Source organism: Salmo salar, chromosome ssa20 (assembly GCF_905237065.1).
Source record: "Salmo salar chromosome ssa20, Ssal_v3.1, whole genome shotgun sequence".
NCBI classification, from domain to species: domain Eukaryota; kingdom Metazoa; phylum Chordata; class Actinopteri; order Salmoniformes; family Salmonidae; genus Salmo; species Salmo salar.
The window spans coordinates 72259617-72279282 of NC_059461.1; the positions used below are offsets into that span (position 1 = coordinate 72259617).

Consider the following 19666-nt stretch of genomic DNA (forward strand, 5'->3'; position numbering starts at 1 on the left):
TTACAGTATTTAAACAAATGAATGACAGCGTTCCATGATGTAGCCTAATTGATATATCACAATGAACGTGATGACAGAAAGTAAATATACTTATTTTTTATATTTGATATGATTCTTACAAATAATGTAAATATTATCGAATGCAATAGAATGCAGGTTTACGCTGTATTAGGCAGACAATGTGGAAAACGTGCACAGTGGACATCGAAGCCCCAGTGAGCTGTGAGGAGTATACTTGAAGAGCATGCGCGCTGTATCCCTATCTCTGTCCGCTTAAACAGTTGGGTCTGTGCGCGAATAGAGACAAACGTGATGCTGCTCTGCTGTGTGTGTGACCGAGGCGACATGGCGAGGATTAACATATTGGGATTATTGTTTTTCTAATGATTTCGCGTTAGAAGGCATTACATAAGAAAATAAAAGGAATGAGACGAGGCCGACGAAGAGGAGACATAAACATCGCCACATACAATGATGAGCGCCAATTCGACTCAGAAACACTGAAGGACTGAACACTCGGATGCCATTTATGAAGGATGTGCAGAATTAACATATGTAGCTTTTGTTAATGATTCGTTTTTCGTTCGTTTGTTTTAGCCTAGCCTACTATCGAGATACTGGCGTTATGGTAAGACCTACAGTATGTTTGTAATTGTGGAGCTGTATTGATTTAGGGATGATTCTATGTTGATGTCCTAACGTGTTAATAAGTCATTTGTGCATGGTCTAACCCGTGAACTTTTATAGACTACTGAACAGCAATTGAAAACATAGCCTCAAATGTGACTTTGGTGATTTAAAAGGGTTGTTGTAGGTTATTGTTAATTGATGTGATGCATAAATAATGCATCGAGGCCATGCGAAAATCTACATGATGCAAACAAGTGGAATTATAGATACTAGATTGTTTTTGATCAGTTGAAATTAAACCTATGATTTATTGGCAAATATTTCCTCATATATTGAGTCCCACTTTTCCCCAACTTATAACGGCATTTAGAAAGGGCTCTACCACAGTCTTAATTCAAAACCATTTTGAATATGATACAGCATCGAAGTGGGAGTCCTTATTGCTGCTAGGTTGATCCCCAAGACACAACAGATCATTACACAGCTCTCAGTGGAGAATTTCTCCCTCTGTTTTCTTTCCACAAAGCCCAAGAGAAAGACCCCCCCTCTCTTGTACACACACACACACACACACACACACACACACACACACACACACACACACACACACACACACACACACACACACACACACACACACACACACACACACACACACACACACCCTCTCCCTCCAATCTAGTATTGAATGGGGTATTCAGTGGGCTGTTTGTGTAAGCTGATTTGTGTTCCAGGGTGGATCACAAGCTACAGCCTCCTGGGCATTTGGGTTCAGCAGCTGGGGCCATGGTAGGAAAAGGGGAATGGTGGAAGGTTGCAAGGCAGAATGGTTGGAGGCTAGTTGTCAGGGTTCGGAAAATGGAGGTGGAAATGAATGTGTCAGAGGATCAGGTATTATGCCAGCATGCCACCAGTCACATGTGGAGTAGACAGAAGACAAACATGTCCTCCTCAAAGCCATAACTGGCTATATAAAGGATGAAGGAAAAAACAACAACTTTGTGCTATGTTGGATCATAGATTTACAAAAATACTAATCTTCAATACAAATTCAATAGAAGACCCAGTAGGGGATTCATACCATTTCCAACATCAGCTATAGACAGATGAAGCAAAATATTACAACAGAACATTCTGTAACTGCAGTTAAAACTTTCTGCAAATCACTTGCTAAACACACTTGCAGGCATAACCAGGTGTTCTTCAATAAATACAGTACACGTTTTGTTGCAGCAGAGCTTGGTGCAGCTACTCATTCTTTACATATGGATCCATTTTATTTCAGTAGTCAATATAAATGTGTCCAGGATGTGGCATTTGCAATCATCTTTGCAGCCATTTATTGAGTGGTTTTTAGTGACTGTGGTTTGTTTATGGCTTGGCCCATCAATCTGCAAATGGAAATGAAACACAAAGTGTAAATAACCCAAGATGGTCCATTTACTAACAAAATATTAATGCAGCACTACATATATATCCCTTGCTGGCTGGCTCTTAAAGGATTGGTAAGTGCTGGCCCTGGACCACTCTCAGGAGTGGCTGAGTGTATTCCACACAGGTCACGCATGCAGAGGCTGTCCTTGGCTTAGCATAGTCTCAGCTCATACCCTAAAATCTGGGTCAGAATTTACAGAAATATATACATATAAATAACTGATACTCTTGGACTGATGCTCCTGTCTTATAAAAACAAATACATTTATATAAATTTGGTCACAAAAAGAAAAAGATTTGCAGAAATGCCACAGTAAGGTTTTTTATTGGAAAAAACAAAATTAAAACTGGCAAAATGTACAAGATTGTCTAAGATGTGAAAGTAGGCTAAAGCATATGAAAGGGAGCTTACTCTAGAGCACAACTATGTTTATGATAATCACCTTGTCTGTACTGCACTTGAAGACAGTCCGTGGGTTCCAGGAAGTAAGGAGCACCATGAAAAGAAAAACAAAGAAGAGCAACTAAAGAAGTGCCTCAGTGCTTGCCTGGGGCAAGGCAGTTCCTCTGAGGCAAAACAAATAAAATGTGTAAGAGGGAGCTCTGTCTGGCATATCGGGATATGAATTTGGATGAAAATTCGAGAGATTTGTCTGACTCTGCAAGAGATTTATCTTGTCCTGAAACTTATTAAGAGATTTGGCTGGTTTTTGGAAGGATAAATGTATCTGTCTGTAAAGGCTCTCTTAGTCACGGCAGTGCTTTATTGCCAGGCTTCCTATACTTCTTAAATCTGGTTTCTAAAGTTTATTCTCCATTTCAAAGTAGCCTATTTTGCATGTGATTAATGCCTTAAATTGTTAATGCCATACACAAAGTCCTGGTTAAACTGCTTTGTTTGAGCAATAATTTACATTCATTAGTGAAAGGTTCAGCTTTAAACTGAAGGGTTCCTATTTTTTATTCATTTTCAAGAAAGAAGATGCTACCCACAACTCAGTGGAAAACTGTCATTACCTCTATAATGAAACACATGGTTTAAAAAGTATTGTATGGCCCAGTTGAGATTGACGAATGCAATCTGGTTCCTGCAAATGCAAGTATGTTATTGCTGAAAGGGAGGGGGTTGAAAAGCTGACTGAGCTAAATGTGTTAACCTCACACTGTTGGTTCATGTAGGTAGAGGGCCTGTATGAGTAGAGGACAAGTATGTTATTGCTGAAAGGGAGGGGGTTGAAAAGCTGACTGAGCTAAATGTGTTAACCTCACACTGTTGGTTCATGTAGGTAGAGGGCCTGTATGAGTAGAGGACAAGTATGTTATTGCTGAAAGGGAGGGGGTTGAAAAGCTGACTGAGCTAAATGTGTTAACCTCACACTGTTGGTTCATGTAGGTAGAGGGCCTGTATGAGTAGAGGACAAGTATGTTATTGCTGAAAGGGAGGGGGTTGAAAAGCTGACTGAGCTAAATGTGTTAACCTCACACTGTTGGTTCATGTCAGAAAGTAATGGATTAGATGATGACACAGTGAATCTCGCATTGTGGTGGAAATAAGTCATTCTTGTTAAAAAACGTAATGTAATCACTGGCTAACGCTACTAAAACTATTATTTTTGTGAAGGAAAACTTGCATCTGCAAGTTACTCTATAAACTCATGAAAATAATGTTTCTCTAAGCTTATTTCCATTCCACTCTGGTCTCCCTTGGTGTTGGCGAGAAAGAAAGCCACCACATGTCAAGCCTTTGTTTAGGACTGGGCCGTGTTCCAAAGCTGAGTCTGAGATGAAGGTGAGAGGTTACGCGAACAAGAGCAGGATCTAGTTTTGAGACCATTCAGGCAATTGGTTTTGTGTCATGCATGTCAACTACGTATTGTAAACAAGTAGACATGGAACTTATAGTTTGCCAACTTGTAGAGGAGGAATTGGTGACTTAGGCTCACCTCCTCTCCTTTATAATAGAGACATGTACAGTGAGGGAAAAAAGTATTTGATCCCCTGCTGATTTTGTACGTTTGCCCACTGACAAAGAAATGATCAGTCTATAATTTTAATGGTAGGTTGATTTGAACAGTGAGAGACAGAATAATAACAAAAAAATCCAGAAAAACGCATGTCAAAAATGTTATAAATTGATTTGCATTTTAATGAGGGAAATAAGTATTTGACCCCTCTGCAAAACATGACTTAGTACTTGGTGGCAAAACCCTTGTTGGCAATCACAGAGGTCAGATGTTTCTTGTAGTTGGCCACCAGGTTTGCACACATCTCAGGAGGGATTTTGTCCCACTATTCTTTGCAGATCTTCTCCAAGTCATTAAGGTTTTGAGGCTGACGTTTGGCAACTCGAACCTTCAGCTCCCGCCACAGATTTTCTATGGGATTAAGGTCTGGAGACTGGCTAGGCCACTCCAGGACCTTAATGTGCTTCTTCTTGAACCACTCCTTTTGTTGCCTTGGCCATGTGTTTTGGGTCATTGTCATGCTGGAATATCCATCCACGACCCATTTTCAATGCCCTGGCTGAGGGAAGGAGGTTCTCACCCAAGATTTGACGGTACATGGCCCCGTCCATCATCCCTTTGATGCGGTGAGGTTGTCCTGTCCCCTTAGCAGAAAAACACCCCCAAAGCATAATGTTTCCACCTCCATGTTTGACGGTGGGGATGGTGTTCTTGGGGTCATAGGCAGCATTCCTCCTCCTCCAAACATGGCGAGTTGAGTTGATGCCAAAGAGCTTAATTTTGGTCTCATCTGACCACAACACTTTCACCCAGTTGTCCTCTGAATCATTCAGATGTTCATTGGCAAACTTCAGACGGGCCTGTATCTGTGCTTTCTTGAGCAGGGGGACTTGCGGGCGCTGCAGGATTTCAGTCCTTCACGGCGTAGTGTGTTACCAATTGTTTTCTTGGTGACTATGGTCCCAGCTGCCTTGAGATCATTGACAAGATCCTCCCGTGTAGTTCTGGGCTGATTCCTCACCGTTCTCATGATCATTGCAACTCCACGAGGTGAGATTTTGCATGGAGCCCCAGGCCAAGGGAGATTGACAGTTCTTTTGTGTTTCTTCCATTTGCGAATAATCGCACCAACTGTATTCACCTTCTCACCAAGCTGCTTGGCGATGGTCTTGTAGCCCATTCCATCCTTGTGTAGGTCTACAATCTTGTCCCTGACATCCTTGGAGAGCTATTTGGTCTTGGCCATGGTGGAGAGTTTGGAATCTGATTGATTGATTGCTTCTGTGGACAGGTGTCTTTTATAAAGGTAACAAGCTGAGATTAGCAGCACTCCCTTTAAGAGTGTGCTCCTAATCTCAGCTCGTTACCTGTATAAAAGACACCTGGGAGCCAGAAATCTTTCTGATTGAGAGGGTGTCAAATACTTATTTCCCTCATTAAAATGCTAATCAATTTAGAACATTTTTACATGCATTTTTTTGGATTTTTTTGTTGTTATTCTGTCTCTCACTGTTCAAATAAACCTACCATTAAAATTATAGACTGATCATTTCTTTGTCAGTGGGCAAACGTACAAAATCAGCAGGGGATCAAATACTTTTTTCCCTCACTGTACAACCATAACCACTCTGCCTCAATAACACAATATCTCTCCTGTGTCTCCTATCTGTAGTTTCATCTTTGAGGATGAGAAGAGAAAGCTGAACCTTGACCTCATTCAGACTGCCTTCCATTGGCTCCGGGCTGAATCATCCTGATTCAAGAGGCTGTGTCTTTGCATTACAGTCAAGATACGTACAGCAACAAGCTATGGAGCGGAACCTCTTGCTTGAGTGGATCATGGTCGAGGTACATCTAAGGACATTTGACGACTAGGCTCCACCAACTCCTGATTCCTATTCCTCTCGTGGTGAGAAGTATTGTAGTCCACAATAATCGTATTGCTGAGATGACTAGACAAGAGAGTATGTTACTGAGATAGAATGCTTTACACCAGAGCTCTGTATATGTTTGAAGCCAGCGGTAGACTGAGATAAAGAGGGGATCGATGGCCAAGCTCCTCTACAGACTGCAGCGTTTCCTCCGGAGGACCCAGCTGTTCCTGCTCTTCCTGGGTGTGGCCTACATCATGGCCGGGAGCGTCCTGCTGCTCCAACGGGCCAACCTGGTGGTGACCCACCGAGGGGCCACCAGCCCTCCACTGTCCTCCCTGCCCTCCTTACCCTCACCACCCCGGGCCCTGGGGATGCCACCCGTCAGGGTAGGAGGCTACGGGGGCAGGAGCACACAGATCATGGCTAGGGGGCAGGGGTACAAGCCTGGGAGCCCGTTGGATGACAGGACTGGAACACGCTGGCTCATGTCGAGGAATCTGGAGATCCGACACCTGCGGCGGCGCTGGTTCCACAGCCTGATGACGGAGAAGGATATGTCGCAGGTGGAGAGGAGCACCCCCAGGAGGAATGTGCCTCAAAAAGGTACCTACCTGTCCCAGAAATGAGGAAAATTATTCACTGCCATTTAGAGTGGAGATTCTGAAGGGGTATTGTATTCTACTTGTGTCAACTTCTCAAGTTTTGGAGACACTACCTGAAAAAGTGGTTGACAAAATGAAGTAACACAATGGCAAACTACTTAACCTGTAACTAATGATTTGCTGATTTATGTATATGTGTTTGTTTGTTTGTTTGCTCTCATGGCAAGGTTCTTACATGGGCTGCTTCCTGGACAATTCCAAGAAGCGGGCTTTGAAAGGGTCTGTATCCACTGATTTCCGCAAAATGACCAGCACCATGTGCCAGGATACCTGCTCAGCGAGGTAATTGTCTCTCCATCCTGCCTCAACACACTATTATCAGATCTTTCATAACACAGGAAGTATTTCACATCTCAGGAGGAGCATTTCATCAACATTATATAACCCCCATTCCCCTCCTATAATCTCTGCAGATTAAACTGCACAGAATCGGTGTATCTGGAATGCACCCACAGGTAGGCAGACCATACAATTAGCATAGCATAGGCATAGGCTCACCCGAGGAGTTCCACGATACTTGACTTGTATTAACTAGTAATGGAAGAGATTTTGGGGGGAAGAGAGCAAGCACAGACCTACCGTTGCAGGAGCAGAGCACTAGGTGGTTTGTCCCAGGCTGAGAAATTGAAGCCTCCGAATTAAGGATGTGTGAGCAGAGGAGCAGCGAGGAGTGTTGTAGTCTCTGGTCTCCCAGGGCAGATGTTGAGGGAGTTGAGGAGGGGGGGTTGGAGAGATGGAGTGATCTACAGTGAGGGACTAGGGAGTGACAGGCAGGCAGACTGCTTCAGTCTCTGTCAGTATTAATTGTGCAGCAGAGCAAAGGGAGCGAGACATTCAGTGCTCCCCTAATTAACCCCTAGGGTAGAGGAGCGTGCTGCATTTGCATTGCTGTTGAATTCATTATTAACATACTGTATGTTCTCGTGTTATACGTATGATTCAGCATAGTTATAGACAAAGATTCCTCTTGAAAAAGGAAGACTCTTTAGGCAATCAATATATAAAATATGTTTATTTTACGAAGAACCAGATTGTTTAGTGATTACGGATGTGTTGTGAATACTTTGTGTGTTGATGCAAACTGTTACCAGAGTTTTATATCTATCTGAATGTCATTTATTACAGTGGCTACCAGTTTGCTGGTCTGGAGTATGGGTCGGAGTGTTACTGTGGCAACCACATCACCAGCCTGCGTGTGAGAGACGAGGAGTGTAACTTGGACTGTAAAGGGGAGAAAGGCTCCCCCTGTGGAGGTGTTGGGCGCCTGTCAGTGTTCACGGTGGAGGATGTGCTTCCAGGCCAGAGGAGATGTGAGTATCAGGGACCTGGTCCAATCTTGAGAGCTGGGGAACAGCAGGAGATGTGAGTATCAGGGACCTGGTCCAACCTTGAGAGCTGGGGAACAGCAGGAGATGTGAGTATCAGGGACCTGGTCCAACCTTGAGAGCTGGGGAACAGCAGGAGATGTGAGTATCAGGGACCTGGTCCAACCTTGAGAGCTGGGGAACAGCAGGAGATGTGAGTATCAGGGACCTGGTCCAACCTTGAGAGCTGGGGAACAGCAGGAGATGTGAGTATCAGGGACCTGGTCCAACCTTGAGAGCTGGGGAACAGCAGGAGATGTGAGTATCAGGGACCTGGTCCAACCTTGAGAGCTGGGGAACAGCAGGAGATTGAGTCAAGCTGATAAAGCATCGCATTCACTGTCAGTAGAACACGCATCTGCTACACACCCACACAGACACGTCTAGGGCTCTGCTTACAGGGAATGTTCACATATGTTATAGGTCTGTATTGAAGCCATATGGCTGAGACTTGCAGCTGTGCAAACTACCTCTCCTGTGTTTGCAGACAGGAACGTGCGCTACCGCGGCTGCTTTAGGGAGCCTGAGATCAGCTCCTCTACATCTCTTGTCCATTTGCTCCAGCCCAACCTCACCTCCCAGTCCTGCATAGAGGCCTGCATTAACAAGGTTGGACCCCTAGGGTGCCGTTGTCAAGATTTTGCAGTATGACGTTGCATATAAATAAATTGTTTCAGCATTTACGATGTGCTTATGAAGACTTTTTGAATGCCCTATAAACCCATTATAAGTTTTAGTTTGTTTAAAGTGTGACCAAATTTGCCTGGCCTAGGAGTTTCCTCTGGCTATGCTGAGGAGTTTGGACTGTTTCTGTGGTTACGCTACTCCTGACTTCACTCTCCATGAGCCGGCCGAGGAGGAGCACTGTTCACAGAGCAACACCACTGAAGCCTCCTTACCATCAACCCTCCAGCGCTTCTACCAGGTCTACCAGACACCTGTCCAAGGTAACACGGTCAGACAACCAAAAAAGCATTCTTCCTTCAAATCCAGGACAGCCAACCTTGTGAAATAATTTTAAGCACCACTCCAGCATGACACCAAACTCCACTTTGCACCACGCAAAATAAAAATTCCACTCAAGTTGTTAAAATTGTGTTGGCTTTTGTCTTCTGCAATTCAGTATGTTTCTGAGCAGACTATGTACAATTCCCATCCTGATTTAAAATGTTAAATTCCTTCTTTCTCCCAGACTCCAGATGCACAGAGAGGAAGTTCCTACCGGAGAAGTCCAGTTCATTGGTAGCGCTCTCCAGCTTCCCAGGAGCAGGCAACACCTGGGTCAGACACCTCATAGAGTTGGCCACAGGATACTACACAGGCAGCTACTACTTTGATGGAACCCTTTACAACAGAGGTCAGCTCCTATACTGTACAGCCACTTCTGTCCTTGGCCATCTGGTGTGCAGATCCAGCTATTTGTCCATAATAAATTCAAGATTTAAAAAAATGTAAGATATCACCTATACCCCTCTGTCTGGCTTGGCTTATACGGCCAACGACGAAAACAAAATATTTCCCATATGGTGTGTGTATCTGTGTCTTGGTGTTGTGTAGGCTTCAAAGGCGAGAAGGATTACTGGAAGAGTGGTCGGACCATCTGTGTGAAAACACATGAGAGTGGGAGGAGAGAGATAGAGATGTACGACTCTGTCATCCTGCTGATCAGGAACCCGTACCGTTCCCTCATGGCTGAGTTCAACAGGAAGTGTGCAGGACATCTGGGATACGCCTCTGATCAGCACTGGAAGACCAAAGGTACAGAGCCAGCCTGGAATCTGGGTTTGATTGTGGCTTGTATTAGTCATGTACAGTATAGTACACCAGCCAAAGTAGGAGACCTCCTGGGACCGTGTTTTTTTTATTGCAGGAGGGAGGGTCTGTGTGTCTGTCAGCATTGTGTGAGTTGACGTTGTTCTTTCTGAAAAGTACTGCACAATAACTTGCTCCCCCCTTGTAGAGTGGCCTGAGTTTGTAGGCAGCTATGCCTCCTGGTGGGCGTCGCACGTACTGGACTGGCTGCGGTTCGGCCGGCGGGTCTTAGTGGTCCACTTTGAGGAACTCCAGACAGCGCTGGTGCCACAGCTACGATCCATCACCTCCTTCCTCAACGCCACAGTGACCGAGGACAGACTGCTTTGTGCCGAGAGCAACCAGGATGGACACTTCAAACGCTCCGGGGCCCGGCAGCCCACCTTCGACCCCTTCACACCCGACATGAGAGGACTGATAGATGGACTGATCCGTGCGGTGGACCAGGCTCTCCGGGACAGCAACCACACAGGCCTTCCACTGGAGTACCTGCCCAGATGATGGACAGCTAAACTCTGATCACCCTAATCTCCACCTTGTCCACTACCCTGTCCCTCCTCGGTTTACACTGCCTTTTAGCTGTGGTGGCACGGGTGGATGGGTACCCCCTATCCAACCCAAGAGAAAGTGTTTCAAATCAGGAGCGTGCCCTGCAAAGGAAACATAGTCATATACACAGAGGCTATTCTCACAGAACACTTTCTATGTTTTAGAAGCACTGGTTTATCAAAGAACTGCCTTTCTGTTTTAGAAGTGTTAGGCTTTTTGGGACATTGCCTTATTGGGGGGTGAACTTATAAGTGTACCAAACAATGGAAATGGTTTCCTCTGTTTTAAATAAACGGTACATCCTATAAGAACTATAGGCTACATCCTGTGGTTCAACCCACTTTTGAATTTTGTTATTGTGATTAAAATATAAAAACTCTATATATTGGATTACAACATAATAAAGTGACATTTAAAATATTTAATGCAAGCAACGTCTTCAGAAAGGGATACTGTTGTAATATGAGTTAACATTGGAGTGTTTGTAAGGTGGTGTTGTTAATACTGATAAAACATAATTAGACCATCAAGTAACCGAATGAAACAAAATATACCACTATTCAAAAACTATCTTGAGGGATCAACTACACTACAGCCAAGGGAAGTGGAAAAATGATGTCATGTTGTATTTTGAGTGCTACATCCCTAGAGAGAAGGAGAGGGAGAGTGAGCAGGCCCATGACAGAATGATCTGTCCCAGCTCAAGAGAGCAGCCCTGGACAAGACCAGACAGACATACAGTCCCAGCCTGCAGGTTTAGCTCAGGGAAGAGGGGCAAGTCGCTAGTCCTCTAACTAATCTGTACTGAGCTGATAAGCGCAGCAGCACTGGTTGTGTGGGCGATGCACTATGTACCAGAGTGTCTGGATTTACAATTGTGTAATATGGTACTCTCTCTCTCTCTGTATCTTTTCTCTCTCTCTCTCTCTCTCTCTTTATCTCTCTCTTTCTCTCTCTCTTTATCTCTGTCTTGGTCTCTCTCTCTCTGTCTCTCCCTGTCTGCAGCATTCGACACTGATAGAAAATATTTGCTTAATGTTTTTTCGAAAACAGATTAAAGTGATAGTTCAAAATACAGAACTACATGTATTCCTATTAGGCCTTATTACACAAATACACATTATAAAGCTTGTATATCCTGAAAATGAAAAGGTTTATTTGAGCAGAAACCATGGGTATAAAATATTGACGTGGGATTCTGGGAAATGGGGAATTCATGCTGACTGCATTTTTCTAATTGGGGGCCGAAGTAGGGTTGTTATTATCAGTGGCGTGTATTCATGGACGCCAAGGAAAGCCAGGCTTCCCAAACAAAGTACAAAAAACATTTTTTTATACATAATCTTTCTATCTTTCATAATTTTCCTTCAATTCGCAAGAGGCTGAATGTATCTCACAGGAGAAAGCATCAGAGTGAGCGAAACAGCGCCCCTCTGTCTCTCTACATGTAGGCCATCTATCTGATGCTGTCTGGTCCAAACGAGTATGACATTGTTGCCACACGTAGCATTGAATGCAAGGGAAGCCAGCGAGAATTTGGCCTCCCTTGACAAAAAAAGACAAAAAATGTCCAATCAGTGTTGATCTGTGCGAGCTCAACTGTGAATGGTCCTGGAAGTGAAAAAAAGTGTCAAGGGAAGCCAGCTTGGATTTGGTGTCCCTCCTATCAAATCGCTTTGAGAGCATACATCATTAATAGAAAGAATTTGAATTGTTCCATCTAGTTGTGTTGTTGTCCTCCTGTGGCTAGTCCTAAATTAGCCATGGATGGAGATAGGGATTTGGACTTTTACTTAATTCTCTGTACTGGCCAATGACTATAACAGCAGTTCTGATCCAACCATTAATTCATACATTGTTGTGCCCCTGGCCTGAGAGGATGGAAGTTCAATATGCAGCTAGATGTAGAAGGCTAATGTTAACTAGCTAACGTTGCCCATGAATGGAAGTTAGGCTACCAGTAGTGAGCAAGCATTTTAGCCAGGTAGCCTAGGACAACATAAAATAAAAGCGTGTACTGTATGACAGAGTGAAAGACCGTTTCATCAGCATGAAAGAGAGGAGGATGGCATTGGTGTTTCTCTACAAGTAGGGTGAGTCACCATGTTTTTGTATTTGCACGAATGCCCGCCCACACACACAAACAGAAACCGAACCATAGACAGCCGCATCATATTTAGCTTATGTTGATTGGACTAAATTGTTTTTGGTATCTTTTAGTTGTCACTGTATTTTACGAAGCAGAGGTGATTTGATGATGTTGAAATGTTGAAGTTTAAATGGTGCTGGAATAGTGGAGGCAGCTCCTGTTTTCTTTGGGACTTGCGGTAACTCTGGGGTTCTAAATCAATAGTTGTTTAGTGGTCCGAAAATGTGGGAAACATTAACTTGCTTAACCATGCTGTGCCACCAATGCCATTCAAGGCCACAGTGTCTCCCGACCCCTCCTGTCTCAGCCTCCAGTATTCATGCTGCAATAGTTTATGTGTCCGGGGGCTAGGGTCAGTCTGTTATATCTGGAGTATTTCTCCTGTCTATCCGGTGTCCTGTGTGAATTTAAGTATGCTCTCTCTAATTCTCTCTCTTTCTTTCTTTCTTTCTTTCTTTCTTTCTTTCTTTCTTTCTTTCTTTCTCTCTCTCTCTCTCGCTGGACCTGAGCCCTAGGACCATGCCTCAGGACTACCTGGCCTGATGACTCCTTGCTGTCCCCAGTCCACCTGGTCGTGCTGCTGCTCCAGTTTCAACTGTTCTGCCTGCAGCTATGGAACCCTGACCCGTTCACTGGACGTGCTACCTGTCCCAGACCTGCTGTTTTCAACTCTCTAAAGACAGCAGGAGCGGTAGAGATACTCTGAATGATCGGCTATGAAAAGCCAACTGTAACGGTCGTTGTACGGAGTAGACCAAGGCGCAGCGTATTGAGTGCTCATATTTACTTTTATTGAACACTTACAAAACAAGAAAACGAACGACAACCAGTCTTGCAGGCTACACACAGCAATGCAAAAACAACTTCCCACAAAAGACAGGTGAAAAAGGGCTACCTAAGTATGACTCCCAATCAGCAACAACGATGTACAGCTGTTCCTGATTGAGAGCCATACCAGGCCAACAAAGAAATACACAACATAGAAAAACCATAGAAATACAAACCATAGAACAATACCCAAAAACCCCGGAACACATAAAACAAACACCCCTCTTACATCTCCACCCGGCACAGCCAGAAGAGGACTGGCCACCCCTCATAGCCTGTGTCCTCTCTAGGTTTCTTCCTAGTTTCTGGCCTTTCTAGGGAGTTTTTCCTAGCCACCGTGCTTCTACACCAGCATTGCTTGCTGTTTGGGGTTTTAGGCTGGGTTTCTGTACAGCACTTTGTGACATCAGCTGATGTAAGAAGGGCTTTATAAATAAATGTGATTGATTGATTGACATTAGGTCATGTAACTAACTGTCTGTTACATGCAATATGTGTCGTGGACTTCACTGGACAGAAGTTGCTATCCGGTTTTATCATAAAATAAAGGTGTGGTTGAATTTATTCTGCCACTGTCTTCTTATTGTCTCGGCCTATAGGCCTATATATCACGGTTGTAAGGCATATGAATTGACAGAAAACAACACAATTATCACAACACATACAGTGTAGGTTGTAACATGGCTTGGCTTCCCCAGTGATTTTACCCACTCACCGCTACAGGTTAATATTATCCAGTGCCACTTGGTGAAAGTGAATGCTACAATACAGATTGGAGATTGGTATTGGTATGTGCAAGTCTATTGTTTTTCCAGTCTAATGTACACTTGGCGCCATCGTGTGGACATGAAATAATATTTTGGGATAATAGGTAAAGGGATAGTTCCATCAAAATATACTTTTTTCCGCTTATCTTGTCTGTGGTCGATTCATCATCGCCATACCACTACTGTGACTATGGAAGAATAAACAAACATTTAATCAAGAGGTTACTAAGACGTGTTATGTCTGAACCTGCAAGTTACCTCAACATTAATAAATACATATACCTAAATGCTGTCCCAGGGACATCAGACCTAACTCACCAGTTCACATTCTCCTGTCTTTATCGGTGATTATATATCAAATCCACCAGATTGGGTCAGGGTAAGACCTATAAAGCATTCGAACAGGACAAGTAATGCACACTATAGCCATTCCATAAGCATATACTGTCCAGGTATGACAATAATAAATATTAGTTGTATCCATGGACTAGTTTTTGACAAAACTGCACGATAGAAAAGCATGTGTACACATTCATTTCATGAGTATGATTTGTGTGTGGTGATTTTGTATGTTTAGTTGCATGGTGTATTCTGCTGAGCGTCATTTTTCTCCCCTATTTCTGGCAGCAGGAGAGAAGTGTCAAGGTGTTATATTTAAGAGGCTCATCAGCTTATTCGGGATATGGGTCAGCAAAGGTGGAGTTGCTTTTCGACCCACCTCCCAGCACTTTCTCTCTCCTTCCCTTTCTCTCTTGCTGTCTCTCCCTCTCTTTTTTCACTCGCTTTCTCTCTCGCTCTCAATCTATCTCTCTGTGTGTCTCTCTCTCAAACACAAACACACGCACACACAGCCATAGCCTACCACCCAGGATTAAATGAAATAATAAAGACTTATCTAGTCATAGGAGATAATCCATTATACACTGCTCAAAAAAATAAAGGGAACACTTAAACAACACAATGTAACTCCAAGTCAATCACACTTCTGTGAAATCAAACTGTCCACTTAGGAAGCAACACTGATTGAAAATACATTTCACATGCTGTTGTGCAAATGGAATAGACAACAGGTGGAAATTATAGTCAATTAGCAAGACACCCCCAATAAAGGAGTGGTTCTGCAGGTGGGGACCACAGACCACTTCTCAGTTCCTATGCTTCCTGGCTGATGTTTTGGTCACTTTTGAATGCTGGCAGTGCTTTCACTCTAGTGGTAGCATGAGACGGAGTCTACAACCCACACAAGTGGCTCAGGTAGTGCAGCTCATCCAGGATGGCACATCAATGCGAGCTGTGGCAAGAAGGTTTACTGTGTCTGTCAGCGTAGTGTCCAGAGCATGGAGGCGCTACCAGGAGACAGGCCAGTACATCAGGAGACGTGGAGGAGGCCGTAGGAGGGCAACAACCCAGCAGCAGGACCGCTACCTCCGCCTTTGTGCAAGGAGGAGCAGGAGGAGCACTGCCAGAGCCCTGCAAAATGACCTCCAGCAGGCCACAAATGTGCATGTGTCTGCTCAAACGGTCAGAAACAGACTCCATGAGGGTGGTATGAGGGCCCGACGTCCACAGGTGGGGGTTGTGCTTACAGCCCAACACCATGCAGGACGTTTGGCATTTGCCAGAGAACACCAAGATTGGCAAATTCGCCACTGGCGCCCTGTGCTCTTCACAGATTAAAGCAGGTTCACACTGAGCACATGAGACAGACGTGACAGAGTCTGGAGACGCCATGGAGAACGTTCTGCTGCCTGCAACATCCTCCAGCATGACCGGTTTGGCAGTGGGTCAGTCATGGTGTGGGGTGGCATTTCTTTGGGGGGCCGCACAGCCCTCCATGTGCTCGCCAGAGGTAGCCTGACTGCCATTAGGTACCGAGATGAGATCCTCAGACCCCTTGTGAGACCATATGCTGGTGTTGTTGGCCCTGGGTTTCTCCTAATGCAAGACAATGCTAGACCTCATGTGGCTGGAGTGTGTCAGCAGTTCCTGCAAGAGGAAGGCATTGATGCTATGGACTGGCCTGCCCGTTCACCAGACCTGAATCCAATTGAGCACATCTGGGACATCATGTCTCGCTCCATCGACCAACGCCACATTGCACCACAGACTGTCCAGGAGTTGGCGGATGCTTTAGTCCAGGTCTGGGAGGAGATCCCTCAGGAGACCATCCGCCACCTCATCAGGAGCATGCCCAGGCGATGTAGGGAGGTCATACAGGCACGTGGAGGCCACACACACTACTGAGCCTCATTTTGACTTGTTTTAAGGACATTACATCAAAGTTGGATCAGCCTGTAGTGTGGTTTTCCACTTTAATTTTGAGTGTGACTCCAAATCCAGACCTCCATGGGTTGATAAATTGGATTTCCATTGATTATTTTTGTGTGATTTTGTTGTCAGCACATTCAACTATGTAAAGAAAAAAGTATTTAATAAGATTATTTCTTTCATTCAGATCTAGGATGTGTTGTTTAAGTGTTCCCTTTATTTTTTTGAGCAGTATATTTATCCGGGTTCAAATATAGTAGGCCTGTCCATATTCAAATATATGTTGTCATGTCGAAATGGATTCCCTAAAAACATGATACAACTTTTTCGTAGCAGGTTAGGATAATTAACGTAGCAGGTTAGGAGAATTAGGTTAAGGTTAGGAAAATGGTTAGGGTTAGCAAAGATTCTCTCCTGACCTGCCTACGAAATGTCACCTGCATCGAAGTGCAGTGTTTTTAGGGAGTCCCGATGCCAAAAGCCAGATGTTTGTATCTAGGCTAGGGCCAATCCTCAAAAAGGGCTTTAGTTTTTGAAACACTCCTACCAAAGGTAGGATAAAACACAACCATATTTTTTTACATCTCTAATGTCTCCCATTTAGGAAATGGATGGTTGTGTAAAAAAGGGCAGAACACGGGCCAAGTGGAGATGGGCCACATAAACTCATGTAACCCAATATTGCAAGCACTGATATTGCTAAAAATGTGCCCTCATTCAGTGCTGTATGGTCCTGCCTGACAAAAATACATACAGTTACACATGTGTTTTGATGTTGCGGCTATTGTAATAGCTCTAAGGAAAACACCCCTTAAACTAGGTAAGTGCAGAGTAATTATTGGCTGGAGGAGGTGGGGGGTTGTGGTTCATACATGCATAATCTATGAGCAGAATTACTGTTTTACCTCGATTAGCCACAAAATCCCTAGTTTGAAAGTGATTGTTTACTGGAAGCTGTGTGGCGCCATTTTCCCCACATTTCCCCCCACGTGGGCCAGCCCCCTAGCAATTCGAGTTCCAACCAATGAGCTTTAGCCCCTCGCTATTTGAGTGACAGCTGGCAATGACATGGTGTAGTATGCAATTTTCAGGGACCACTTTTGGCTAGTGGGCGCTATTTTCAGAACTACTGGCTAAAAAGTATACAAAAGTACCAGAGAATATCTTTGATAGAGAACTTGACAAGTCAAATGTGCTCTAATTCAGTGCTGTATGGTCCTGTCTGACAAAAATACATACAGTTACAGGTTTTTTGATGTTGTGACTATTGTAATCTTATCAGATTTAAGTAAAACAAGTGGGCTGAGATGGTGAAAACTGTAATTTCTTTTCAGTCTTATATTCCTCTTTGGATTTTATATGTTTAGCCTCTTGCAATTATGTTAAGGGGCCCCCCTAGATTTGACTCCAAATCCATAATGGAGTCCAAAATACAATATGGCTACCGCAATACCAATACCATGAGACTCTCACAAACTTGATGGTTTTCTTCATTTTGCTCTACGACCCCCACAAGTGTCTTGGGACTCGTCTGAAGTTGGTACAGACGATCTGACAACTTTTGTCTGTAGTGTCCAGTTTGGGCTACACTAAAATGACCACTCTGCGGAAAGGTGAGACTCTCACGAACACATACATGTCGCCCACAGGCCTGACAAGACCCGTCTGAAGGTCCCCGGTACCAGTTGAAAACATGAATTAAAGTATATATGGAGACTGTTTAGTTTAAAAAATAAGGGGTTAAATACATGTTAAAAAAACAAGAAATGTTTCCTGATCTTTCAGATACAAGGACAGACACTTCAGAACAAACTTCCTTTTGGGGTGGACTATCTGTTGTTCCATGTAGTGAATCTCTTATTCAATGCATTTGTATGGGCTAAAAGCAGTAAGGACAAAAACACATTTTCATCAAATAATGTTTTTATATTTTGCTTTGATACATCAATGGGTCTTAAAATTCTAAATCAAATAGCAAAATGATCCTTGGTATGACCTTAAAACAATTCCAAGTCACAAGTCTCTTTGAGCATCAATGATGCAACTCGGAGGCTCCCACAAATGGAAAGAGAACTCTGAACACCCTCTGCCTAGGTCTACAACTTGTGGTATACCAACTGTGGTATAACTTGTGCCTCCATTATTGGGCTCTTAAGTCACCTCCTTATTATTTAGAAGTAAGCTTTAATTTGTTGTGAAGCTTTGATTCATTGCTATTCCAATATGGCTGCCTGAATCCAAGATGACCTCCCTCTGGCTCACTGCATTGTGATGCACGTTGAGATGTGCTGGAACCTTGGGCCCCAAAACATTTCCTTCGATGTCTGAGCCCACTTGTTTTCCTTAGAGCCAGTTAGAATAGCCACAACATCAAAAGACGTGTAACTGTATGTATTTTTGTCAGGCAGGACCACACAGCGCTGAATGAGAGCACATTTGTCTTCTTGAGTTGTCTATTAATCAGCTACCAAACATTTTAGTTTACATAAATCATAAATATTAGTAGTTGATATTTCCGCCTATTGTATCTCTGTGTATACATGTCTATATTTCCAAGATGCATTAAGATATCCTAATGCAGTTTATTTGTGTATGTAGGGCAGGCAACTGATTACTTGTATTCCACATTTGAGCAATATCAGAGCTTGCAATATTGGGTTACATTAGTTTATGTGGCCCATCCCCCTCCAATCTGCATTTTTTTAGTTTAGTTTTGGAGTAAAATATTTTTACACAACCATCCATTTCATAAATGGGAGACATTAGAGATGTGAAAAAATATGGTTGTGTTTTTGTTCGACCTCTGGTAGGGGTATAATTTTTTGGGGAGGCCCTGCCACTAGCCTAATCTGTCTAAATTGGCACTGGGTTCCTGAAACACGTCGTCAAAACAGCTGAAATGACTGACGCAGGCAAATATTGAGGAGCTCAGGGGATACACGCGCAGGGAAAACCCTTCGTTAACGTTAATTATTCCCTCTACACCTGAGAGCAAATTCAACTTCAGTGTGAGGCCTATCATTGTCACATAAACGCATCAGACCAATTATTGTTCGGTGCACAGTGTTCATGCAACAAGCTGTCTCCATGGCAAAGGAAATAAATCAGTTATGTGACCCTAGATAAAATACTTTGTTTTTCATCTTCATCACTGTTATTAGTGCCAAATAGAAAACATATAATTATATTTCTTTAGAGCCCTCTATTTAAATTAAAATGTGATTTTCTGCAGAATATAGGCCTAGGCTATTATCTTGACAAGGCGTTGTGAGATGAGATGTGTTTCTGAGACTCCAACGTACGTTGGCAATCCTCTTATAGTGTGCCTTACTGAATATGGATTAGGTCCGGGTGCAGCACCCGTT

The 19666-nt window shown here is 43.6% G+C and overlaps 1 protein-coding gene across 3 annotated transcripts; it reads left to right on the forward strand.

Annotated features, from left to right (window-relative positions):
* LOC106581275 (WSC domain-containing protein 1) lies at positions 1–10719 on the forward strand. Of its 3 annotated transcripts, XM_014163234.2 has the most exons (11): positions 1–628; positions 5701–5937; positions 6045–6505; positions 6732–6846; positions 6978–7019; positions 7690–7874; positions 8416–8537; positions 8701–8875; positions 9121–9285; positions 9486–9686; positions 9889–10719. In XM_014163234.2, exons 3-11 carry the CDS (start codon positions 6076–6078, stop codon positions 10239–10241), a joined length of 1788 nt encoding a protein of 595 aa, XP_014018709.1. In that variant the 5' UTR covers positions 1–628; positions 5701–5937; positions 6045–6075; the 3' UTR covers positions 10242–10719. The 3 variants fall into 3 exon arrangements, with proteins under 3 accessions (XP_014018709.1, XP_014018707.1, XP_014018710.1); XM_014163232.2 differs by having other exon boundaries at positions 2–628; positions 5701–6505; XM_014163235.2 differs by lacking the exon at positions 6978–7019 and having other exon boundaries at positions 7–628; positions 5701–6505.
* Positions 10720–19666: the final 8947 nt, after the last annotated feature.

Bases quoted from the DNA above. Each gene is read 5' to 3' on its own strand.
- LOC106581275 (XM_014163234.2), top strand. From the start codon at position 6,076: ATGGCCAAGCTCCTCTACAGACTGCAGCGTTTCCTCCGGAGGACCCAG. The intron at 7,020-7,689 runs GTAGGCAGACCA...CATTTATTACAG, and splicing joins TATCTGGAATGCACCCACAG to TGGCTACCAGTTTGCTGGTC. The intron at 7,875-8,415 runs GTGAGTATCAGG...CTGTGTTTGCAG, and splicing joins GCTTCCAGGCCAGAGGAGAT to ACAGGAACGTGCGCTACCGC.